The sequence below is a fragment of the Argiope bruennichi genome, chromosome X1 (genome assembly GCF_947563725.1).
Source record: "Argiope bruennichi chromosome X1, qqArgBrue1.1, whole genome shotgun sequence".
In the NCBI taxonomy this organism is placed as follows: domain Eukaryota; kingdom Metazoa; phylum Arthropoda; class Arachnida; order Araneae; family Araneidae; genus Argiope; species Argiope bruennichi.
Window position 1 is genome coordinate 100,300,099 of NC_079162.1, and position 27,952 is coordinate 100,328,050.

Here is a 27,952-nt window from a genome sequence, read left to right on the forward strand (position 1 = left end):
ATACAATAAGTGAAGTGTCTTCTATATATCTTATTAGTTCCTTAATTCTACAACAAAGGTGAAGGACAAAAATTTGAATTAACCCTCTAATTAGGGGCACCTCGAAAAGAGGATGAGATGCTTCCGGTATGGTGGTTGGATCTCGCCACCCTGGAGGGTACACAAAAATGTGGGGAATCTGGCTCCTCCCATCGATGACGGGACGTACTTCCTTTGGGAAGGGTTGTACCGTGGCCTGTGATGGCTCTTAGGACTCAACCACAGCTCCCGCCAGTGTTGCTGTTGCGGTGGTCCGGTTATTCAATTTTCTTTATCGGTGTGCCTTCGAGTGGGTCTGAGAATCAGTGATATGACTAACCCTCTAATTAGAGCATCCTTTGAACTCGTGGTTATAGATATTCCGATCAAAGATAATTACAAGTAACTTATCAAATTGAAAAAAATTTGTCACTCAAGAATAATTGCATACATCTAATAATGTTTAGTCGGAGTATTAGAAAAAAATAGTAGAGATTTTTATTTCTATATGTAAGTTTATAGATTATTTTATTAAATGAAATAATTAATTATAAGATTAATTATCACAACTGGTTTTATTACATTTAAATGAAAGATTTCGTATGTCATAAAATCTACAAATTAAAAAAAAAATATGCTCGTTAAAATTGAGAAACTAATTGGATAAAATTCAAATGTATCTATGTGAAACAATTCACTTACAGGAAAATCAGTCTTGATCAATAAATGCGAAAGATTAAAAACAGAATTTAATTGAATATCACTCTGGCTATTGTGAACAGTTTTAAATTTTTAAAAAAAGTGTTATTTTGTTCTAATTATTATTGCTAATGACCATAAAATACCATGATATGAGAGTTTCGAGTTTCGCAAATTTTTCCAAGCTTTGTTCTGAATTTAGGGTAAATATTAACCAGTGTGCAGAAAAGACGAGGCTACTAAATAGTTTCTCACGTGTTCTAAAACAGTTATAGTTAATTAACCATTGCGGATAATTATAAAAATCAAGATGATTACGAAAGTAATGGTGTTAAGAATACATCACAATTGTAGGCATTAGTAAATTTTAAAAAATTACTAAACCTTAACTATTAAGGAAACAAATAACATTTTGATAAATTGTTGAAAATTAAATTTTAAAAAATTCTCTCAATGTAAATTAATACACAATATTTTCATGTTTATATGATTTATTTTTGGAAATACTTGAAAATTAATACAAACATAGATTATATTTTTCTTAAAAAAATTAAGTTTTCAGTTTATTAGCAGATTGCCCGATGAATTTTATTGCCTTCTTATAAACCAGAAGGAAATATTTTCATTACTTACAGTTTAATTCTGAAACCTTTTCAAAGCTTTTCATTTTATTTTGGATGTTTATTTATTATTTTAAAGTAAAATGTAAGTCATTTACATAAAAAAAATTAAATCGTGAATCATTTATAAAGATAAATTGTGAGTCATTTATAAAAAAAATCATTGAATACTTAATTGTGAGTCATATAATGCATTATATAATGCATGAAATAAATAAATAATCTAGTGATTAATAATTAATTTTTTAGATAATCATAACTGTATGTCTTCATTACTTATGCTTCAATATCCGAGCCTTTGCAATATTTTTTTTTATTTTAATATGCATGTATATTAAAATAAAACATTATCCTAAAGTAAGCTGAGAGATATTTGCATAAAAAAGTAAGAGTCATTTATAAAAAAAATAAACTAAGAATCACTTATAAAGTAATAAACTGAGAGTCATTTATAAAAAAAAAAAATAAAAAAAACTGAATCGTGAGTTATTTACAAAAAAAAAAAAAGGGAATCATTAAAAAAAATGAAAATCGTTTGCAAAAAAAAAAAAAAAATACGGTGTGTCATTTATAAAAAGGCGTCAACTTTATGTGTATGCAAAAAATATAATTCAGCCATTAACAAAATAAAGTATTTGCACATTTTCCTAGGTCTCAATGAATATTTATAAACTCTTACCTCTTTGTACATCGATGTACCTAAACAACATTATGCGTGTATAAAAAAATGAAATATGATCTGAAATAATCCAATTTTTATTTCCTTATTTATTCAGGAGCTTTGTAACGGTAAAGGCAATCAGAGTAATATGCTTTGAAATTCTGAATAATGATATTATATTACGAGGAAAAAAAAAAAAAAAAAAAGATCATTAAAACGATTTTTTTATTTGTAGTACAGCGATTTTATTTTCAGACTTTGAAAGACTAGCGGTATGGATCTACTCCGATTATTTGACGGCTGAAAGCGATAAGTGCAGAACACTCGAAAACAAAGATAAAACAAAAAATTGATACCATTTCTCTTACTAAATATTACGTGTTTGAAAAATACAGACAAAGGAACCGAATATAAAATTAGCTGTGATCTGTTAAGTGCTTGCGCGAGCGGGTGGCCATGTGATGTTACAAATGTGACAACTACAAGATTAGATAAAAACTAACAAATTCTTTGTCATTAAATCTATCTAAATGTAGGAGAAAGTTTAGCCATGGATCGAGAATTGAAAAGCAAAACTATGCAGGTGAATAGTCAAAGTGAGCCGAAAGGTAAAAATGGGTTCCGAAAAATGTATTTGGCGGCTTTGGCAGCTTTGTCCTTTGCCGTGGCCGTTGGAATGGTCTGTGGATATTCTGCTTCAGCCACTGCGGACATGAAAAGAAAATCAAGTCCAGTCAGACCCAGTTTAGAAGAAACAGCATGGATTGGCAGCATTATGGCACTCGGTGCAGTGCTTGGAGGAATCATTGCGAGTAAGTATACATTTGATGACTATTTTTATTTTCTGTTACTCATTAACGAAGTTTCAGCATGTTCATTGGTATCAGCATTTTCTTATTTTTACTTCCTCATACATGAAGTATACAAAATATTATAATCATCAAAAAACTTGAACTCAAGGTTTAACTCAAAATTCGAACACAAAGCTTCACTTTTCCGACCGCCCTGAGTTCGAAAACACATTGTTGGATAGACGGACTGACGGCTGTCAGTCCGTCTATCTGTCTGTGAACGCAATAACTCAAAAATGCTTTCAGCTAGACGGATGAAATTTGGTACATGATTTTTGTAACTATTTTGTAGATTTTTTATCAAATTCTGTGTGAAATACGTTCAGAGAAGTCTGTATGTCCGAATGTGAGTTAACACGATAGTTAAAAACCAAGGGAGCTAGATATATAAAATTTAATATATAGATTTGACCTTTAAATTGTAGATATATATCAAATTTGAAATTAAATACGTTAAGGGGGTTGACCGTCTGTCGGTCTTTATTTTCAAATGCATGTAAATGCAAAAACTCAATATCAAAATGACTAAAAAATATGAAATTTGGTATGTGATTTTGTGACTACGATTGTAATTCTGTGTCAAATTGTGGTTTTAGATAGTTGCAAAAAAGATGCCCAAGATACAAGTTCGGTTTTCTAATACTTGTGTATTAACAGCATTCTAGCTATTAATCGTCAAAACAGATTTTCAAAGATCGCTTCTAATAAGCTCTTTCATAACAATTATTTGACTGTGGCGTATTGTTAATAATACACAAGTACATATATTTGAGAGTTTCAGAGAAAGGGTTGGGGAGGGGGACATTTTCACTGGTTTCGGTTGAAATTTATTCAGCAATCAACTTACTCGGATTTCTTAAACAGAAACACATATCTTTTGCAAAATATTATTTATCAATTAACCTAATTCCTAATTGTTTTTTTATTAATTTCTCAAAAAACACACACTTCGGAATTTTTATTTTCTCGTATACGAAGTAAAGAGAAATTATTGTAATCGTCAAAAAAAAAAAAAAAAAAATTCTAACTGAAGAATCTCTACGATAACTGTATGAATACGATAACTCAAAAACACTTCTAGTTAGAATGGATTAAATTGGTATACGGATTTACGGCCTTATATATAGATTTCTATCAAATTATGAACGAAATCCATTCGCAAAAAATATGTCTATATGGCTGTTCAATTACACTGAGCTCAATAACTCCTAAACATAAAAAAACTAGATAGATGAAATTTGGTATACTTGTGTAGCATATAAAATATAGAATCTTATTAAATTTTGAATCGAATTTGCCGAAGAATTGACCGACTGTCGGTTTGTACTTTCGGATGTACGCAAACTCAATAATTCCCAAATACAATGACTTAAATTAGTAAAATACGGTACGCTATGATTATATTATTTCGTGTCAAATTTTGGTTTCATTTAGTCATCAAAAAGGCGTTCAGACTCGCATGTATTCGCACAACAGATTCAGTAAAAATTTTAGATTCATGTCAAGAATCATATTTCGTAACTATTGCTCGCTAAAGCCATGTTAGGCAGTTCCCGACTTATTCAAGGCCCCTAATTATAGCGTGGGGTGAGGGATAACACTTTAATTGAAAAGTATGCGAGAATATTTCGGAAAGATCACTCCCATTGAGTTCAATTTTTTGAATAAATTAATAAATATGCTGTTCTCTTACAAATATATCTATCATCTTTTCATAACTTTTCTTAATAATATATTTCTTGCACAGTTTGAAATCAGTTACAAAATGTTAAAAATGAATATCAAATTAAAAAGTTTTTTTTTCCTCTCTTAACTAGCTGAAATCGATTGCCCCAAAACAGTATTTGATCTGTTTCTTGAATATTAGGATAAAAGAGTATATTAAAAAGAAATCAGCAAAAGCATGAATACGCAAAGTTATACAAGTCCTGTTTGTCAACAGACGGTACTCATCTTCGCTGAGTTGTTATGTAACTTAATCTCCAATGTTACATTTGATTTCGCAATAAGAGATAAGATTTTTTCATATATTCTTTGGCAATGAGATAATTTTTCTCAGGTTCACCCATGTTAATAACCTTATCTGTTTTTTAATTTCGTAAACAAGTAAAAGTTAATAATAAAAAGATAAAATCAAAACAATTATAAGCAAGAAATTCGCATGACATTCAAGGGGTTAATAACCGTTAGAATCTCATTGCTAGAATTGTTTTATTTTTCTTTTTAATATATATATATATATAGAACAACTATTGTGAATCATCATTTTTACATATTAGATAAGCAAAGTTAAAGGAAAAATATTTTAATTCTGTCCAGGTCTATCAAAAGAAATTATTCCTGATTTGTTATGAATTTCAAATGTGAGGCATGTATATTACTTTACGAAATTTGGAAAAAAAAAATACACAAAACGATTTATAGAATGTTGTAAACACGCACATTCTTCACAATTTTTACAATTTCAGAGAAGAAAATTGTGAGCTATTTCTTATGTTTACAACTTCCATAAAAGGATCAACCACTAGTGATTTTAACTTATTTTAGATAAGTTCGATCAAAGCAAATAAGAAATTTACAAATAAATTTTTAAATATCGAAATTGCAAAATTAGGATAACATTTCCTTTTTAAAATCTAAAAAGTGAAGTGATCAGGGTACGTACTATATTTTTAAGGATCTTTTAAGCCAAAATTTAAAAAAAGAAATAAATTATAATATTTGCAGTCTCTGTAACACAAGATCCTCAGATGAAGAATTAAAATTTTTTCTGCTTGTAAAATCCACTGCAAGAAAAAAAAATTCGTAATGACTTCTATCGGTACCCCTGCTACGCATGATCTTCATATGAAGCGTTAATATTTTATTTCTTATAAAATACAACGAAACACCATAAGTTTAAACAATATGCAGAATAACACATCTCTCACTTCTGATTTGTTATTAACGCTATAACCGGAATAATCTTTAAGTTATCATTTACTTATTATAGACTTCATCGTTCAGGACGATATTTCATAATCCAATATTTCTATGGGGGGGGGGGGTAAATTACGAGGTAGAAATAGAAATTGCTGTTTGAAATAATTATTAAATTCTCTACTTAAAAAATATATTTCAGGTTGCCCCAGTGTTTACCATCTAAGCTAATTAGGCAACTGCTCAGGACTGCAAGCAGGTCGACTAAAGACTTTTATTTTCAATTTGTCAAACACACAAAATCGTAAAAAAACTAAAATTCTGTGAATGATAAAATATTAGGATAATATTAATACTTAATTAAACATAATTATTCAGCTCTCTATTTAGAAATTTATTTCAGGTTGCTCCACTGATCTCCGACTAGAATGACTAGGCAATTGCCTAGGGACGCAAGTAGGTCGATAAAAGAATTTTATTTTCTAAGTTGACGAATGCATAAATTCGTTAAAAAAATTTAAATTCTATAAATTATAAAATATCAGAATAGTATTAATATTTTATCAATCATAGATGTAAGGATTTCATAACGTTCGCTTAAATATTAGAATACTTTTTAAACCAAATCACTGCTTCAGTAATATTTCACAAGAACGTAGATACTGAACAGTTTGGAGTCGTAACAATTAAATACCAAACAAATACATATTTGTAAATAAAAAAAATATTAACCTAAAAAGTCATTAACATGTTAAAAATATGCTAAAATGTGAAGCTAAATTGACGCCCTGAGTGCTCAGATTTTTATTCTCATACATGAAAGCTATGTGCTTCGTAGTATAGTAAAAAAGAAGCAGTGCTAGTATTTTAATTGCACGCCATTGGCGAACCCTAATTACAAGAGATCTTTGTTTTAAATTTAGTTTTTTTTTTAATTTAGTTTACCATCTTTGGAAATTTCTTTGACGACCAAACGTTATTATGCGGTTAATTTTTAAGTAACAGAAAATCGAATTTGTATTGTGTCATTTTTTTCGACGGACTTTAAACAAAATTTAGTGTAGAACTATAAATATAGCCACAGCTTCACATATCAACTTTCACTTATTTAAGTCTAACCTTTTCTCAGTTATTAACTTATATATATATATTAAAAAGTACACACTGACAAACAGTCAGCCCTTTGATATATTTGGTTCCAAATTTATTATGAATTCGCATTTTAGATGCTAAAGAAGTACAAACTAATTTTGTCATTTTTTTTTACATTTTGTAATTATTGTATTCACTTGTACTGAGACATCCGGACAAACGGATTTCTTTTAAATATATATCGTTCAAAAATTGTTAGAAATCTATAAATTTGGCCTAAAGATGATACCAAATTTCATCCGTTTGGCTCAAAGTTTTTTTAAATATCGTGTTCTCAGATAGACTGACATAATTTCAAAAATGTGTTTTTCTGATTCAGAGGTGCATGGAAAACGGAGATTCGTCATAATCTCGAATTAGGATTTTTTTTTTTTTAGCGATTACAATACTTTCACTTTGTATACCTCATAAACGAGAAAGTAAAAAACATTATGATAAATCATTTTTTTAATCACTTATCTTTCGAAATTTCGTTTTCTAAATAATGAAGTACACGCTGTTCAGTAAAAAACCTGATAAATTAATCGAAAATTAAAGTTGAATGCATCGCGATTTTGAATTTCATTTGAAATGATAAAATAATCTCAGTTCAAAAGTAACTCCTCTAGTTCTTCAAAAAATAGTGAGTTTTTCCCGACTTTTCACTTCAGTGCATTTATTCTAACGGTTTCTATATAAATAGATACTCTTTTTCTAACTTTTTATATTAAACATATATCTGTGATCGGTTTTCGCATATCGTAAAAAAAATCTTCGCTGTCAAACGCCCATACACTGGTGTGGTGTGGAAATCTGAGAAGAAGTCCTGCAGAATCAGGTGTCATCTTCATCATGAGGCCATGGTTTAAAGTTGTGAGATCAATCTCAAAATATCCTTGACGATGCAAAACGGGATATTAATATAGCTAAACCGAACTTAACAAAACAGTATTACACTGATACTTAAAAAGTTAACTACTTAACAAAACAGTATTACACTGATACTAAAAAAGTCAACTGTAGTAAAAATGTCTGTGTTTCAAGAAATGTGTATATCAAAGTAAAATGTTAATGCTATAACTGCAACATCCTAAAACATTATTACTTTCTTTTTTTGTGGTTGTAATTAAATTTTTTCTCTCCCAATAGTAATAAAATGCATAATTTTGCGTGTGTTAGTAAGAATTCCTTTTAGTGTTTAAGAAATTAAGAAATATAGTTTTAAGTTTGTTGTAATTCTAAAAATAAATGTAAGAGTTTTCGTTATTACATGGTTTTTAAAATAATTATTAATGATCCGTCCATTAGAATAGCGAGTCAGAATCGACATAGGAGTGCAAAGCCTAAGCAGAAGAAATCCTTTTTTAGCTCATTGCTTATTGCTGTCTTTCTACATCGCATGCCGTCGATTGCATTGTTCTGACTACAAATAATAATAGTGTAAATATAAACATTTAAAGAGAAGTAAAAACATTGTTATTCGCATGAAATCTCAAATGTACATAGACGAACATTTTCGCATGAAATATTTGAAAAAATTTTAAGCTCCATTTTATATTGAAAGACTTTGCTATTCTCTACAACTGCTTTCACTTTTATGAAACTTGAGAGTTCTAGTTTTACTAAGCCCACGGCTGTTTCCTTTTCTCTGCTATCTATTCAGATAACGCCTACTGTTTCGGAATCTGTTCTAGTATTGATCAACTACTGACCAACTCGATCAAATGCGCATGCGTTTACATAATAGATTCACCTCCTCCATTATTCCATCTCCTGTCCTCTTACTCTCTCCTACTATTTCAAGACCCCTTCCACATCTAACAAAATATCCTGGTTCAAAATCTGATTTCAAATTCCCATTCAAGAATTGTTATATCCTCCAAATTTTGAATTCAATCGGTTGAAAAAAAAAAAAGGCGTCTAAAATATTTATTTAATTTTCTGGCATCTGTGCATTAATATCAGCGATTACCTACCAAAAAAAAAGAAAAAAATTATCAAAGATTTCTCTCTAATAGGCTCTTTTGTAACTATTGCTTGAATACATGAACATTGAGCATTTATAGAGAGCCCGTATTACCTTTTTATTCTACTCTCACTTAAGTTTTTCTAGCTCTGTTGTTTGAGTTAATTTTAGAAGATGTGATTTTGTTATGCTATTTTTAAAATATCTAGTTAGCACACAAACATGTGGAATTAGTCTAACGTTACAAGTTCATAATTTTAGTACATTTTAAGCACTTTTATAGAGGTCGAATATTTGTTTTGAATTGAATATTGTTATCCTGTATGCGGAAAAATTTTAAATTCGAGCTTTTTTATTTTCCTTTTATTTTTATTTGGTGTTTTATTTTTTAATTTTCGGTTATTTTACAGAGAATTGTAGTTTGATTTACCGTTGATCACCTTATATCCTGCTTACAGATATTTTTTAAAAAATAAGCCGCTTTGCACTTCCACATTCGTATCGATCCCAAACTATGCTAAAGAACATGCATGTGACATACTATAATATATCTGTTCAATTCGCTTAAAAAAATAAGCCGCTTTTCCCTTCCACATTAGTATCGATCCCAAACTATGCTAAAGAACATGCATGTGACATACTATAATATATCTGTTCAATTCGCTTAAAAAAATAAGCCGCTTTTCCCTTCCACATTCGTATCGATCCCAAACTATGCTAAAAAACATGCATGTGACATACTATAATATATCTGTTCAATTCGCTTTGAGAACAAAAAATCACAAACATAATATTCCTGAGTAAAAACGATTAAAGATAGCAGAACAACTGACATTAATTGATAAGTTCAAGCAGTGATATTTTAATACAGTATGCAAGTAAATATAATCTTTGTAAATGTAATCTCATTGCTTTTAGTCACTTTATTAAAACGTTAAAAATAAATTTTATTGTTTTTTTTTCCTAAGAAATAATCTTTTCATCAATTATTCAACTATCTGGCCTGACAAAGGATAATTGAATAACTGATAATTTGAGTTCTGCTGTATTTTTGATTCATCCCGAATAATTGGAGGTCAACTGTAATATTGATTCAAATAAGAGCCCATGAAACGCTTGAAATGTTTATGCATTCCTAAATGTGCATGCATGCATGAGTTAAAGAATAAAACAGAATCCAGACAAATAAAAAATTCATTGCAAATGCAAAGAAAAATTTATGCTGAAATTAAAACATCATTTCAACAATAACATTTCAAAACCGTACGAATTAATAAAGAAATACCGAAATGAAAGAAGAAAAATGCTTTAGAGATTTTAGGGAAATTAAAAGCGCTGCAACTAATTAAATCAAGGTAAAAATAATATTAAGAGAGTGCAAAAGATTTTCAGAAATCAAAAACATTTCACCTCATAAAGGATAACAAAACTAGCTGCATGCATTTTAGAAGAAATCTCATTTAGTTGACGATTCAATTATTTTACTTTAATATAATTAGTTTTAATATTTGTAAATTAAACAATTTCAGTATTCCATTTTCTCTCTCATTTCCTTTTTCTAAATTATTTTTGTAGTTTACAGAGATCTAAGATAGGCAAAGCATTCTTATGTAAAGATATTGTTTTCTTTGCAGTTCTCCATACATAATTTCATTTCAAGCATTGGCTCTTAAATATAATTTAATCTTTTTAACTAGCAATTAAAACAAGTTATTCTTGATTAATTATATTTAATAACAACAAATTTAACAACAGGTTAATGGTAATCAGCCTTAAAATATTTCATTGAATAGTTTTTTTAAAATATCCGCAATAATATTTTGATAGAATGTTAATACTGAAATAATGTTAATTTCAATACAATTTTAAAAGAAATTATGAATGATTCAGGGATTTCTTATCTATACATTGAGCCTTAACAGAATGCTAAAATCTTGAAATAATATTAAACTAAAAGAGTGCATGGAACTAGGTGTAAGATAAATACTTTTACATATTTAAGTTATCATTCTTGCGTGCCAACATTTCTTAGAATCCAGAAATCTGTCTCAAAAACTTAAAGTGTTTTTTTTTTTTATTTTGCTGATTATTTATGAAATTTTTTAGATCATATCTGTAAATTATATGCACAGATTGATAAAAATTCTTATTATTTCATTTTTTAAGTTCGGGTATCTAAATCCGAATTTGATGTAATTCTGCTTTTTTAAATTTAATATTTTCTTTCAATAGATTAATCAGTGGGTAAACATGAAAAAAATTAGCCTATTCGATGAAAATCTCAATCAAAATATTTATTATTTCATAGGTATCTTGTTAATCTAGATGGATCTATTTTTAATTTAATCGAATTACCATCATCCATTTGCAAACAAAATACAAAAATTAAATGAATTTTTGATTAATGCTTTTTATTCCTGATGTTATCACAAGTAAATTAACAGGAACACAAAAGGTAGTGGTACATGGTTACAAATATTTTATTGAAAAGAGAAAATAATCAGTTATTTCTCATTTAATTTTCCCTCCCTAAATAAAATTTACTTATATTTTTAATGGTTATCCTTTTATTAGATCTAATACCACTTCTATAAAAAGAAATAAGCAGAATGTTGGCATTCTGATTTTTTTCCTTTTTTCTATTGAGCCAGAAATGAAAATTCAAGCTCTATGTATTCCTGACAAAATACAACGAATGTCCATGGATGGATCAGATTTAATAGAATCGAGAACTAGTTTTGGGCGCATCTGATAATCATCTAAAGGGAATGAAATATTCCGATTCGTATCGGAATGCAGCTACGAATTTCTCCCCGCATGTCACTGGAATTGTATACGTGCCTGGTTTGGAAATCTAATCAAGGAAGGGATCGAAGCAGCTTCCTCCCAGAATTTGCTCGCTTCTATTTCTATTCGAATTCTTTCATAAAATAAAATGGAATATATGGAAATAAAAGGGATGTAATAAAACTACTGACAGAAAAGTTCAGTGCATTTATTATTCCTATATTATTAATCTGAAATGACTTTATTTATATATTCTGTAATAAGAAGAAATGTATGGAAATTTAACGTAGGCAAGAAGTAGGACCTTAATTTTTGATCGTTTTCAAAGGCAAAGAATCAACCAAGGTCTTTGACATAATTGTCTATACTTAATATAAAATTCCTATACAAGGCGGCTGCTCTAATTATGGCCCAAGAGCTAATTTCTAAACCTTTAAAAATGGGCATATATTTCCAATTAGTAAAATTCTCTAAATAAAAGACTTGAAGAATTATATTTTATGTATCTAAAACTGACCGAATTCTGAGGCTTTGAATTTCACTATTTCAGAGGATTTTAGAACATTTTATTGGCCCCTTGAACAAAAACAAAGCATGATTTTTTTTTCTAGTGTCTGCTATTATTTGGTCTAAAATATTGGAATTCAAAAATTCATAATTCAGTCAATTTTGGTAGCAGAAGATGAATTTTTTTTTTAGATAGTCACTATTTGACTAGATATGACTGATTGGATAGAAAGTTTATTTAAAAATTTAGACATCATATTTTTTAGCCGTTTACTTGTTAACTCAAGCAACATAATACATTATTTAGAGTATTTTCCCAACTGGAAGTAGTATATGAGTATATATAAGGATTTAGAAATTAGCTATTTGGTCACGATTAAAGTAGATATTTTATATATTGAAATGTGTGTAATATTAAAAGGTATTTATTTAGAAGTTATATCTTTTCATTTCTATCACGCATATTCAAGGTGTTAAATTTAAAATATTCTGAAAAAAGTCAATACTTTTATTGCTATTGCATATCAAATTAAAGAGCTGAATGTAGATTTAAAGAAAATATTGATGTAAAAAAGGTTACAAAACGCTCTAAATAGCGTTACATAAAAAAATTATGATACCACAGTATGGAATAGCTTTCAAAGCATACGAACATTATAGTGACCAGTGGTCAATTGTGCAAATAGCAACCATGTTAGTAAAAAAATGAAAAACTATTCCTACTAGCTGGAAGACGAAGATAGGTGCCGTTTGTTTGTTTTTCCCTTATAACTGTTCGGATCTGTAAGGAAAAGAAAAGTTCACCTCTTCCAGCATTTTCATCTCTAATTTCATAACTGGAGGTAACAGGATGAAAGAAGGCGAAAGAGAATGCATTTGATGACGGCTTTTTAATGATGCGTCATATGCTTAGGTTAAAATGCAGTCGAAATTAGAAGTTGAAAATCCCTTTTTAGGGTATATCTTTTAAACTAGTGCAGCTATCAAAAAATTTCATGTAGAACTTTTTATTTAATTCTATTTCTTTATCTATTTATAATTGGAATTTGTCGTTATTATAGATTATTCTTGCTCGTTATTATAGAGCAATTTCAAATCTTTGAAAAAAGTAATTTATTTCATTCTGCGTCTTACAGATTAGATTTTTAAAAATATACATATTGTTAACATTCATCCTAAAACATCTAAAGAAACATAATCTTACGCTTCAATTTAATGTTCTCAAGATTAGGGTTTGCATATTAATCGGCAAAAAAAAGCTAAATAAAACATCAATTTGTATAGTGCATTTTTGAATGTGATATCAAAATTAAGTGGAAATATCTGACATTTATTACATAAAAGCCGCTTTTACATAAAGTAAAATTCTAAGCGACTTTGACATTATTTTAAAATAATATATTCTTAATAAATTCATAGTTTTTGAATAATATTCATTAATTTTGCAGGATAATAACACAAGCACCTGAACATTTCAAAATTCTTGCAATCTATAAAGATCAAAATAAAATAAAATATGCCATTCGATTTAATACTGTTTTTTCTTATGCAAATGTGAATTATTTTTTCACAAGCGGTCTACATCCTATTTACTATAATGTCTTGATCTAGACTGATCAAATAATGAAGCAGAATTTCCAGACAATTCTTTATTTTACAGCCCTATATATAAAAAAGAACAACTTGTTCTAATCTTGGTTGAATAAATAGTTATTTACACTTGTAGTAGGAGACACAACAGTCGAAGTCGAAGGTTTATCTTGAAACTCAGTTCTCCATCAATACGGAGAAACAACACCACAGGGAACTAACAGGTCGTTAGTCAACACGACCACTCCAGGGGTAGTTCTCGGACTCCGAACTCGTGGGCGTAGTCCAACAGTCTGCCTCCAATTCGTTTCCTCTCCTCTCCCTAAAAAAAAATATCCGCACTTTATTTCGGCGATAATCTCCGCCTCTTAATTTACATTGGTCATTTGAGCTCTCTTTCGGCCAATCGGGGTTCAGCAATATGCTCCCTCAGCGGCGCCAGTCGATCGTGGGAAGGTCCTTCTAGTGATGCACCTTTCATAACTGACTATTCTGGAACACGGAGTTATCATAGTCCTTTCACAATGAGAAACATTTAGCATCCAGATGTTTGAACACCCCTTTCTCTTTGAAGATACTATCAATATCTCTTGGAAGAGGAATTCCCACATGTGGTCTTTCACTGTAGTCGCTAATGAACAGATGCGAAACCACCCAGGTGAAAAAATCCACCATCTGGCTATCTCGAGGAGTTTAGTAATTAACAGCGACGACACAGCTGGCTGTAAATGTTTTATCAGTACTGGGAAACGTGGAATGTTACATTACTTTCATATAATTCTCAAATTTTCCAATTGCAATCAAATAACGCTCCTATTTTTCTTCTTTTAAATCTTTAGATTATTGAAATTAATCATTAAGAGTTATAAAATTAAATCTTATAATGTTAATACCTGTAAATATAAAGAAACTTTGATACATGAAATTTTAGGAAATTAGACAAATCATCTGGAGATATAAAAGAAAAAAGTTTTGGGAGTCATCTCAAAATATTCAGAAAATAGGCTGTTTTAATAATACTATATTTTCAAAACTTGATGAAATTTGTGCTAAACTTAACTGTTTTAATTGTTAACTGATCTTAAGCAAATAAAAAAATTGAGGACAACAATCACAGATTTTTATTTCCATCATTATTCACAGAAAAAATTTAAAAATACGTAATAATAATATATTTACGATATGTAAGATTTATGAAATTAAATTATTTCCCAGATCAATAGGATTTGTAACCAACCATTGCTCTTACCTATAATCTATTTCATTCATCATAAAATTGATTTATTTTAATTGTATGTTAAAGAAGATTAATTTTGCAAACAAGATTTAATATCTTGTTCTGAAATTTTAAGCTACGGATTTCCAGATTGCTCATGAAAAAATATTTCAGTAGTCTGATTTTTTCATAATATTCAAAGCGCTCCGTTTGATTTCGATCGATTGCTTTCTTGAGTATTGAGTATCTCATATAAGAACAGGTAACAATACCAATGAAGTTTAATGTTATTTAAAGAAATGTTCATTTCAATCATGATGTCCTCATCAAAATCTTTTTATTTTGTTTTTCGTGGTGTACGATGTTCAATCCGGAGGACAATATTTTGGAGTTCTGGGACTTAATTAGGAACAATTTTGGTCAATAATTAAGAGAAAATTACATTTAAATAATCTGGAAATTTAGAGCAAAAGTTTTAAAATATTTTTTATATCATTTTTATTTGGAAATTTTAATATTTGCCATATTAATATTGATTTAACAAATAAAGTGATTTTTGTTTATTAAATAACATCCATTTATTTTAGTCCCCCCCCCCTTTTTTTTGTTCTGTAAATGTGCTTTCTTATACAGTTAGACAGTTTATTCCTCTTATTTCTTCTAATATTGTGCTACATATTAATTTTATTTTATAAATACTGCTACTACTGCAATACTTCAAAGATAGTAAAATTACTTACCATGAACCTCGAAATATTGGTTAATCTTGTGGTAAGTATATTTCCTACGGCCTTAGAAAAGGTTAATGAGGAAATAGTAGCCTTTTTTTTTATTCGAAAATTCAGTTCTACAGTCTCAGGTAATTGCGTCCCTCACTGCCCTTCTCTGCTTGCCAGATTGTTCTTGCGGTATTGGAACGGGCAGAAAGAAGATAGCATTCTGACGCTACACCCCTTAGACGCGCGCAGACTGGGAGCAATAGGTTCGAGACTCGATTCCACAGAATCGTCTTGCAAGCTGATCCGGTGCATGTTAAATCCGTTAGGATAAAACTTCCTCCCACTGGCATGGTGCGGAAGTTTGAAGAGGGGATGCCAGCTCAGGTGTCGTCCTCGTCATCTGACCGCTGTTCAAAATTAAGAGATCCGTCTCGAAATAGCCCTAGCGCTTTAAAATGGGACCTTAATATAACTGAGCTGAGCACTGGGAGAAATAAATAGAATCAATTAGCTAAAGATCGATCCATCAGTTAACCTGTTAACAGGGTAATTAACTCATATTCAATTCGTTTTGCATTGAAATATTTCGTCATATCCCAGTTAACAGGTTAAATAACTGTAATTCTCTACAAATAATTACTCATTTCTTTCTGGTGAACACCATTTTATTTTCGGACACATTTTTTGTGCCACTTCATGTAGACTGTTACAGATTAGGACACCTCTCACAGTTGGATGCCTCGTCTCCTCTCAGAATCGTTCTTACACACTCTACGTTCTGATACAAAAAGAATTAACAGGAACTTTGTACTCGACAGATACGCCATCTATCGGCGTGAAGCTGTAACATACTCCCCACCTTGAAACTCCAGGGTTTCAAGAGATTACAATGCTCAATAACATAAACAATATTACAACTTTTACACAAAGCTAGTAAAAAACACACAATATACATAATAATAAATATCTCTAAGAAATAAGAATCAAAACTTACAAATTTCAACATCAAATATTACAAATTAATTATGTTCCATAGGCAATACACAAATTTTAGAAATGGCTCTTTTACAAATACTAGACTGTGTTTTAATCTTAACAACACGAATTTTCTTATCATCACCATAATAAATTTTAATTATCCTACCCATAGCCCATTTATAACAAGGCAAATTATCTTCAATTAATAACACTAAATCTCCTAATTTTACATTATTTTTGTCAAACATCCATTTAGATCTCTGTTGTAATTGACATAAATAATTACGATGCCAAAATTTCCACATATATTGTACAAATCTAGTTACCTTTTGCCATTTCTTGAGATGACTTTCTTTTAAATTTGTCAAATCAGGCTCATTCAAAGAGGTTAAAGACCTATTCATTAAAAAATGTGCAGGAGTAAGAACCTCAAAATCGTCCTCGTTAGCTGACAAGGGGCAAAGTGGTCGAGAATTCAAAATTCCCTCAATTTGCACAATTACCGTTAAGAACTCTTCATAAGTTAAGTTTATTCCCTTAACAACTCTTTTTAGATGGTATTTAAATGACTTTATAGCTGCCTCCCAAAGACCGCCAAAGTGTGGGGATCTAGGTGGAATAAATTTCCACTCAATACCTTCTGCAGCTAAATAGCCTGCCAGCTTTTCATCTGGTTTTCTAACCATTTCATGAAGTTTTTTAATTTCTCTATTAGCTCCTACAAAATTCTTAGCATTATCTGAAAATAGTTTCGCACATTTACCTCTTCGAGCCATGAATCGTTTTAAAGTCGCTATAAAGGAATCAGAAGTCAAATCTGAAACAATTTCTATATGAACAGCTTTAAAACAAAAACATACAAAAATACAAATATAAATTTTTTGTAAAGCATCTTTACGCTGAGCCTTATTCTTAATATAAAACGGCCCACAGAAATCGGCACCAGCACAATTAAAAGCAAAATCAGGAGACACTCTTTCCTTGGGCAAATTGCCCATGATTTGAGAAGGTGCAATTGGTTGGGCTTTGAAACAAAAAATACATTGATGAACGATTTTTCTGCAGCTATTACGTCCATTTAGAGGCCAAAATTTTTCTCTAACAAGATATAGCAAGGAAGAAGCACCAACATGTAAATATTTATTATGAAAATATTCTATTATAATTAAAGTTAATCTATGGCTTTTTGGCAAAATTATTTGATGCTTTTTATTAAAATTAAAATTACTATTACCCAACCGTCCTCCGACTCTTAACAATCCTTTAGAATCCAAGAAAGGATTCAAAGTTTTTAATTTACTACCAGGAAGCACACAGTGGTGTTTTTGGAGACTACTGACGTCTTTGGCAAACTCTTGGATTTGGACATTTTTGATTAAAAATGTCTCTGCATAGTTCAACTCTTCAGCATTCAGTGGACCTGTTGTCTTCACTGCTTCTTTTAGATTCTTGACAAACCTGAAAACATAACTTAAAATACGAACAATTTTACTATAATTATTACTTATATCTAATATGCACTGTAAAAAACTAGGAGTATTACAAATGGAAAGATTAATCATAGGATCATTATTCAGTTCAGAGTTCCTTGCAGTTCTTTTCACCTCAAGAAGATATTCATCATCTGAGACACCAGGATCGTCATTGAAGTTTGGACAGCTACTAGATGAAAGAAAAGACGGTCCATGCCACCAAATGTCCAACTGTTGGATCTTTGAAGGGAAAACTCCTCGTGATATCAAGTCCGCAGGATTCTCAGCAGTATTTACATAATGCCATTGGAAGTTCTTAGTATACTCTTGAATTCTAGCGACTCGATTAGCCACAAAAGTTTTCAACGATGTAGGTGGAGTTTTGATCCAAGCAAGCACCACAGTGGAGTCCGAGTACAAATGTACTCCATCAATGTCTAGTTGCAAGGATGACAGAACCTTAACGGTAAGCTTGGAAAGCAAATCCGCTGCACACAGCTCCAAACGTGGGATACTAATTTCTTTGATGGGAGCCACTCGAGATTTGCTGCATAAGAGTGACATCTTTATCTCACCAGACCTTGACAAAGACCTGGTGTAGACAGCACAACCATATGCATTTTTCGAAGCATCTCCGAAGCCTATCAGGTCTACTTTCAGAACTTTAGAACATACCACATGACGATCTATGTTTACATTTTTCAATTGACTCAATTCAGAACTAAATTTTTCCCACTCTCTATTTAAGTGTAAGGGAACTTCATCGTCCCAATCAATTCTCAAAATCCACAACTTCTGCAAGAACATCTTCGCTGTGATTATCAAAGGTCCTAAGAGGCCTAAAGGATCAAACAATCTGGATATGTCCGATAGCATTGTTCTTTTTGTTGCAGGTCTCACAATTTTTTGAACACTAAAACTAAATGTATCCTTTTCAGGATTGAATTGTAATCCCAAAGTTTTTAAAGTTGCTGAGTTGGGGTTATCGAAATTGTATTCTCGGTCCGACGTTGGGACATTTTGTAACAAAACAGGATTATTTGAGCTCCATTTGTGAAGCTCCATACCAGCTGATTTTAACAATTGTATTAACTGGTTTTGTAGTTCAATGGCAGAAGATAAATCCTCGGTACCACTGAGTATATCGTCGACGTAAAAATCTTTGCCAGCAGCAGCGGCTAAAGGATAGTTGTTCTGCTCATCACAGCATATTTGTTTTAGTACTCTGGTCGCCAAGTAAGGAGCGCATTTGGTTCCGTAGGTAACAGTGAGCAACTTAAATACACGTAATTTCTCTTCCTCTAAATCTTTCCATAAAATACATTGTAAATCACACTGATCTGGATGTATCCAAATTTGACGATACATCTTTTTTATATCGGCGGTGAAAACTATAGAATGTTTTCGAAACCTCAACAAAATAGCAAACAAATCATCTTGGACAACAGATCCTGAATACAAATTATCATTAAACGATTGTCCAGATGACGTTGCCTCTGATGCGTTAAAAACAACGCGTAATTTTGTAGTACTACTTTCTGGCCTAAAAACGCCATGATGAGGCATAATGTACCTTGGAGTTTCGCAAGTTGCCTGCATATGCCCCAAATTCTCATACTCAGTTAAAAATTCTCTGTATAGTTGCCTAAACTCTGGTTCTCTCTTCAAACGTTGCCAAAGTGAATTAAATCTTTTAGTAGCAATGTGTTTTGATTCGCCTAAACATGGGGGGTCTATTTTAAACGGCATTTTAACAACATAGCTTCCATCGTCATTTCTGAAATGTGTTTTCATGAAATGATCTTCACATATTAAACTCTCATCATTTTGTAATTTATCCCCCTCAACATCTTCAATTTTCCAAAATTTCCTTAAATTTGCATCCAAATCTTCTATTACCAACCCACAATGAACAGTAGTTTCGTTTTCTATTGGAACACTTCCGGTAGCAACAAACCCAAACACAGTATTTTGAAAAACAATGTCTGTTCCCGGAAACCTAATTTGACCCGATCTTAAAAGTTCATAGAATATTTGGGCACCTAATAAAATATCCACCTCTCCAGGTTCATTGAAACTCACATCCGCTAAATTGAAACTATCTAATTCTAGCGTATCAATGTCAAATTGTTTCGAGGGGATACAATCTGTTATATGCGGCACTACCAATAACTCAATTCCCTTTTCAAAGCTTCCGCTAACGTTCGAAATTTTTGTTTTTACGATCCAGTTAATAACAGAAGAAGATTGATTTAGTCCAGAAACCACAATGTTTCGTCTTTCTTTTTTCAAATTCAGTTTATCGGCTAAACGTTTTGAAATGAAATGACTCATACTACCAACATCCAGTAACGCACGTGCACTCATAAACATTCCTACATTATTTTGAATCATTACATTTGCAGTACTTAATAAAACCATTTTGTTTAGATTTAAGTTGGTAGCAGTGAATGAATGCGTACTGTTCGCAGGTGACTCATTCGTCAGTTGTGAAGAATTATGACTAGGATTTTCAATTCGCGGAACGAATACATTTGACCTTGGATTAATCCCGCGTTAGCATTTTGCGAGCGAGTTTCAGTTTCGCCTTGAGTATTTCCCAAGTGCAAAAGAGTGTTATGTCGTTTTTTGCAAATGGAGCAACTGGATTTTGAATAACAGTTAGCAATTTTATGGTGATTTAAACAATTAAAACATAATTGCTTATTTTTAACGACTTCTATTCTCTCATTAACAAGCATATTTTTGAACACAGGACATACATTCAGGGAATGATTTTCATTAGATTTACAAATTACACATTTCGGAGTTTTAACTTCCGATACAAAAGCTTTTTGTGGACTGTATTTTTTACGATATTTTTGAGAATGGTTTACAATTTGCGGTCGTGAAAACACATTACTATCATTTTTGAATTTTGACGATACATAAATATCACAATGCCTGGCCAAATCTGGTGGCACATACCAAGATTCTCCTTGTTTCACGCCAATATGAATTTGTAGTTCACGATCTAATGAATCAAATATTTTTTCCGAAACCATGAGTTCACAAACTCCCTTAAAATCATTTACCTTTCTTAATTGACAATAATAATCAAAGGCTGCACTAAGTCGCGATGCAAACTGGATATAGCTTTCGTTTGGACGTTTTTTCGCTTTACGGAAATTATTTAACACTTCTTGTGGGGTGGATTGAAATTCTTTTAACACTAATTCTTTTAATTTGTCATACATACACAATTCTTCTTCATTTAAATATATCATTAAGTTGGTAACTTTTTCGCCTAAAATATTTAATAGGATCTCTGATTTGAATTGTTCTGGGACATGTTTGGTTTTGAAAGCTCTTTCAAGCGATTGGAAAAATAAATTATACGACTCTGCTCGTGTAGGAACAGGAATAGTTAAAGTTTTGACACTTTTTATCAAACTTTCTAAGCTAAAATTAGAATCAGAATCGCTATTTGTTACATTAACCTTTTGTGTTACATCTTTTTGTAAACTCGCAAGCTCAAGTTGTTTTTCTAATTGCGCGAGTTTAAGTTTTTCCAATTCTAGTTTCTGTGCTTCATTTTTCTCGTAATCTTTTTTCCTATCAATTATTGACTCAACTATAGTTTTTACGAATTCATAATTATCTATATAGATCTCGCTCTTTTCAATTAAATCTTTAATAGTAACTACTTTGGCACCCGAAGGAATATCAATTTCTAGTTCCTCGGCAACTTCAATTAATTCACTCTTTTTAAGTTTTGAAAGCATTTTGAAAAGAGAACTCTGAATATATGCAACTCATAAAAACGAAACTAATACACAAATTTGGAAAACAAAAGTATACTCACAGTTACCCTGAAACCAAAACGGACATAATAATCCAATCATCGGATAGTCCAATCATAGGAATTTACACTTTATATCCATTGAAGATCACTCTAAGGATTCAGAATTCACTGAGAACAATATCAAATAAACACACGCGGCAAAACAGAAACACTTGCCGACTTCACAAAACTCTCGATGGTTCAATACTGCGTAGTCGACGGACCACTTAATGTAATTCTCTACAAATAATTACTCATTTCTTTCTGGTGAACACCATTTTATTTTCGGACACATTTTTTGTGCCACTTCATGTAGACTGTTACAGATTAGGACACCTCTCACAGTTGGATGCCTCGTCTCCTCTCAGAATCGTTCTTACACACTCTACGTTCTGATACAAAAAGAATTAACAGGAACTTTGTACTCGACAGATACGTCATCTATCGGCGTGAAGCTGTAACAATAACATTTAACATTCTCCCCTCTGGGATATTTTGAATTGCAAAAAGTAAGAGAAACGGCTTTTAATCTAACTATTTCGTAGACAACCAATTTTTAAATGTAACTTTAACAGGAGCCTTTTATATTTATCTCTTTAAACGTAAAGGAGCATCATTTATTCTAATTTGATTTTTTTTCTTAACTGTCGATAACTAATCGAAAAACAGATTTACAAACACTGGGGATTTTATATTTTATTATATGATTCTTTCATTTATTATATGTCCAAATATTATGTTATTTGGATCTATAGAATTACACAAAATTTGAAGGACATGAAAATTTAATACGAAATTTAAAACCTTAGACAGAATTATTTTTCGAAATAACAGAAAAAGAATAATTAAGTAATTGTTTCTCAAAACTCTTTTATCAAAAAAAGAAGGAAAGAAAGAACATGTTAATGTCAATTTTCAAGTTAACGGCTCTATCAAATGAAGTTTAAAATCAGTTGTAATAATTTTTAATGCAATATTGAGATTGCATTGTTTTATCTAACGAAAGGAATCATAAATCGGAAAAAAGATTCAAATACTTTTAAATTTTAATTTCATGTTTTAAAGATAAAGACTTTATCAAAATCTATTATCCATTATTTAATACTTTCGTATATTTATTACTTTATTTTAATCTCTCAAATTTTGATTCATCCATACTTTCATAATGCTATTCATTCGTAATTCTTTAAATCAATTTTTCAAAATTCACTTTTGAAAAATTGATGACAAATCATTATCATTATCGTTTTATCATTTTATTTGTCCATTCAAAGTATTTTTAAAACTTTCTACAACCGTTGTAGGTTCTGATTTTTCTCATGCGTTTTACATGAAAGTAAATTGCAGTGAAATTTAATTCCAAACCGTTTTCTGAATCGATTGGTACTTTTTCCCCTGCATTAAGTTTTTAAAATTATATATATAAAGTGACCATAAAATAGCTTTTTCAGTTTGGAAGCATTTGTAGCTGAAACTACTGAATGGAACGAAATCCAATTTCTAATACCAGCTGTGGAAGGAATGGGAAGTCATATCACTGACTTTCCGCCCCGCCTTAAAGGCACACGGATAAAAAAAAAAAAAAAAACTGAATGACCGGGTCTCAGCTACAGCAACACTGGCGGGAACTGTGGTTGAGCCCTAAGGGTCATCACCGGCCACGGTGCAATACTTCCCTAAGGAAGTACGTCCCGTCATCGATGGAAGCAGCCAGACCCCCATTTTTTCGTGCACCTTCCAGGGGGGCGAGAACCAACCACTATGCCGGAAGCATCTCGTCCTCATTTCGAGGTGCCCCTCAGGGAGGATGGAAGGAATGGGAAGATGAATTCCCCCTTTTCCTTCCAAACAAATCATCGAACAAAACCAACATTCCAACGAATCATTCCTTCCAAACAAATCATTGTCAACAAAAGTCATCGAAAGGAGAGATTTTGACGTTAATGGAAGTAAAACTTATAAGTAATTGTAATGAAAGCACAGAAAGTAGATTTTGAAAATTTTCATTAATGTTTGAGTTATTAAAAATTGCACATGCAGAAATGAACGGTTTACATCATTGCAGTTTAAAACTCACAGAAAATAATCTTTTATTAATCATTAGGGCTCCTTTGTTTACGTGCAACATTTTCAATGTGCTGACCTTTCCTGTTTACAAGATACTGCATTTAAAAGAGAAATTTTTTTTACGGAATTTATTTACTTATATTTTTTCATAGTCTGCATACAAAATTTGGTTTCACCCTGTTTATTAGTTTATTAGCTTTAGCTTTATATGCTTCCAAGCAGGAAAGGCTATATTGTGATCCTCCTGTATTTTGATTTTTTTTATAATAATATATTCATAATTTTTTATAATTATGTATTCAAATTTTTATAATAATATATTTATAATAATATTATTCATAAGGTATGTTAAAACGAATCCCCAAAAGAGTGAAAATGTTTCTGAATGAAAATTCTGAATGCTGTATGGTATTTGAAAATCACGATATATTTCAGAAACTAAGGAATGGCGATGACTAAAATTTTAGTCAGTTTTAAAATTTTAATCAGTTTGCCTCAATATTTTTATTTTTGTTCAATTCACAATTGTTTAATGTATAAATATAAAAAATTAAAACTTTAAAATCATATTATCAAATTAGAAAAAAATGCATGTTTTTGGCTTGTGTTATGTTGCAATTTAATTTTAAGCAAGAATTATTTTTAGTTTTCTATATTATTCGAATGAAGAGTTTGAATATGTATTCAAAACCGAGTGTTATCACTTGGAAAAAAATGAGTTGTTGCGAATTTTAATTTGAAAATGATTATTTTTAAAAATTAAAAGTACAAATATATAAATATCGTTCTTTTATGATGATAAAAATTTTTGGTTTTAATGTATCATAATTAATTGATGAATAATGAGCAATTTTAAAAAACTTTTTCGAGAAACTTTTCATGATTATGTAGATGATGAAGTTCTGTTTTGTCTGATATTTATTTTTCATCTCTTTCATAGGTATGCTGTGCAACAAATTGGGTCGAAAGGGAACCTTAATGCTGAGTTCAATTCCATTTCTTATCGGCTGGCTATTCATAGCTTATGCAAAAAAAGTGGTTTATATCTACCTCGGCCGTTTCATCACTGGTTTCTGCGTAGGTCTCGTTTGCGTCACAACCCCACCTTATTTGATAGAAATATCTACTCCAGATGTACGTGGACTGCTTGGGTCATCTTTTCAACTTTTCATCGTTATAGGAGTCTTGATTGTAAACAGTCTTGGGGCCACACTTAGCTGGGAGTGGCTAGCTGTTCCATCTTTAGCTTTAGTAATACTGTCAATGGTGACTATGCTGTTTGTACCAGAATCTCCAAGATGGCTTATAGGAAAAGGAGGATATCAAGAAGCAGTTTCGGCCGTCAAATTTCTTCAAGGGGATTATGTCGATGCTTCCGCCGAATGTGTCGCCATTGATGAAGATCTACGAAATCAACCGAAGGGTTCAATTTCTCTTAAAGAACTATTGAAACCAGATGCTCTTATACCCGCTTTGTTGTCTTTCGGCTTAGTGTTTTTTCAACAAACGACTGGATCTAATGCAATTCTCTTTTATACAGTTGATATTTTTTCAGCAGCTGGTTCTCAAAATGCTAAGGTTTCTACTATCATAATAGATGGAGTATTGGTCGTCGCTACTGCTGTAAGCAGCGGTTTGATGGATAAAGCTGGAAGAAAATCTTTACTGATACTTTCAGGAATCGGAATGGCAATTAGCTTGTTTGCATTGGGAACATATGATCAAATTAGCGAATCTAACCCAGCAGTTAAATCTGATTATAATTGGGTTCCTTTAGTATGCCTGATTATTTACATTGCTACTTTCTCGATTGGCTTTGGTCCAATTCCTTGGTTGATGATGGCAGAAATGACACCACTTAGAACTCGTAGTGTGATTTGTGGAGCTGCAACAGCTTTATGTTGGACTTTCGTTTTTATTATTACTAAGACATTTCAAGCATTAGAAGTTTCCATACATGATTACGGAGCATATTTCGTATATGCTGGATTTTCTGTACTTTCCGTTGTTTTTACAATATTTTGTCTTCCAGAAACAAAAGGAAAACAAGTGGAAGAAATACAACAGTTATTTTTGAATTACTGTAACAGGAAAAAATTCCCGGGAAGGTATGAAGAAATGTCCTAATGCATTCAAGAACACTTTTAATTGAAATACACGCTAAAAATTTTCATGAAATCTATTCCAAGAAAGTTATTGAAGTTTCAAATATTCGAGAATGTTCGATTAGTAATCAGATTCATATTTATTTAATGACCATTCTTTTATTTATTTTGTTGTAAATGTGTGTATACTTTTTATTTTTATGCTCAGTGATGTTTATTTTTCTGTTCAATATTATCATGTAGAGTGCATATGTCTTCCATAATTAATGTAATTAAAAAGACACAATTTCGCTTTATATATATATATATATATATATATATATATATATATATACATTACTGGTTTAAAACGACACTCATGACTAAATAGTGACTGCAGAAAATAAATAAAATTTTTGAAACAAAAGAGAAGCTGAAACTGCCTTCTTATCCCCCACAGATGTTCGATGTATAAGTTACTGAGTTTGAAAATGATTCTACATTCTTTAATATTGTATTTTGTCTTACAGCAGTAAAAGAACGAAGTTTTGTAATATAATTACCACAAATGCAAGCGAAACCAGAAATAAACAGAAAAAAGTTTTCTTTAATAAAAACTCTCCGATTAAATATTCTCTACAGGGAGAATCATCTCATTAAATTCAAGTTGGTTCACAGTGCAAGGAATGCGAAGCTATATATCATTCGACAAAGTTAAAAAGCTTTGAATATTATCCTAATATACTTAAGAGTAAATGATACATTTCAACAGAATTCAGATTTAAATATCAAATGTTCGTATTATGAAACAACTGTGTGACAGTGTGAAACAACTGTGCATTTAAAAAATGTTTTAATTTTATAAAACTCTCTCTATATTCTTACGATTCGTCTGTACACGTAATGACGTAGTTCTCCGAGATTGCTCGTTGCATTGTGCGTACTATCAATTTTAACTATTAAAGTTATATTTCACAGGTACCTATTTATGCTACAACTGAAGGTAGTAAATTAGTTTTCAAATAGATCATTTACTTTTTATTATAGCAATAACAAAGGATGTTTTTCCTGCGTAATCAGTAGTGAGAAATATTTTAGAAGGAATTTTCATTCTTCTAGAATATAAACAAAACATCAAATGTTCTTTTTTTCCTACATTCTTTCAGAATATTAAAAAATGGAGTACTTTTTCCATGATTTACATTAACATTGTTTTTGCATTATTAATAAATGTTATTTTGAAATAATAGTTTTCGAATACAAAATAAAAGCTAATTATATATTTTACTGCTTTTCAGATGTGTTTTCATTTGCTCTAAGATTCACAATCTGAAATTTTGCAAGAAATAAATAATAAAACGAGAATTACACCAAATATTTCATGTTTGAATGACTGACAATTGCAAATCTCTCTAAAGATTATTCAAAATTGGATTTCAGATTCCTGGTAAATATGTAAAGGATAAATTTAATTTTATTTATTCTCAATACTTTCAAAAACTCCATCCTATTCTAAACAGATTGTCAGATTCTTCCATTTTTATAAAGATAGTGGTAAGCATATTCTTTAAATCAAAAGCTTGAAACCTAAAATATAATGAATAAAATAAGTCGTTTAATGAGGCCTTAACCTTCATTAGAAAGAGATTTGAGAATCGAAATTTGCGTCGAAAACATCTGGGCAATAAATTAACAATTTTCATTTAATATTCAAACTCCATAGTTGTGACGTTTCTTTTTTATTTTATTTCTATTTTCCTACTTTTGAAAAACTATAATTCAAAAATAAAATTATTGAATATTTTTCTTTTTAGATTGAAAATATATTTGAAATTGCTCAAAAA

The 27,952-nt window shown here is 30.6% G+C and overlaps 1 protein-coding gene across 1 annotated transcript; it reads left to right on the forward strand.

Annotated features, from left to right (window-relative positions):
* The first annotated feature begins 2,409 nt into the window (after positions 1 to 2,409).
* Positions 2,410 to 27,395, forward strand: LOC129958461 (facilitated trehalose transporter Tret1-like). Its single transcript, XM_056070955.1, has 2 exons — positions 2,410 to 2,810; positions 24,965 to 27,395. The coding sequence occupies exons 1-2, from the start codon at positions 2,549 to 2,551 to the stop codon at positions 26,149 to 26,151; spliced, it is 1,449 nt and encodes a 482-aa protein (XP_055926930.1). The 5' UTR covers positions 2,410 to 2,548; the 3' UTR covers positions 26,152 to 27,395.
* The last annotated feature ends 557 nt before the right edge of the window (positions 27,396 to 27,952 follow it).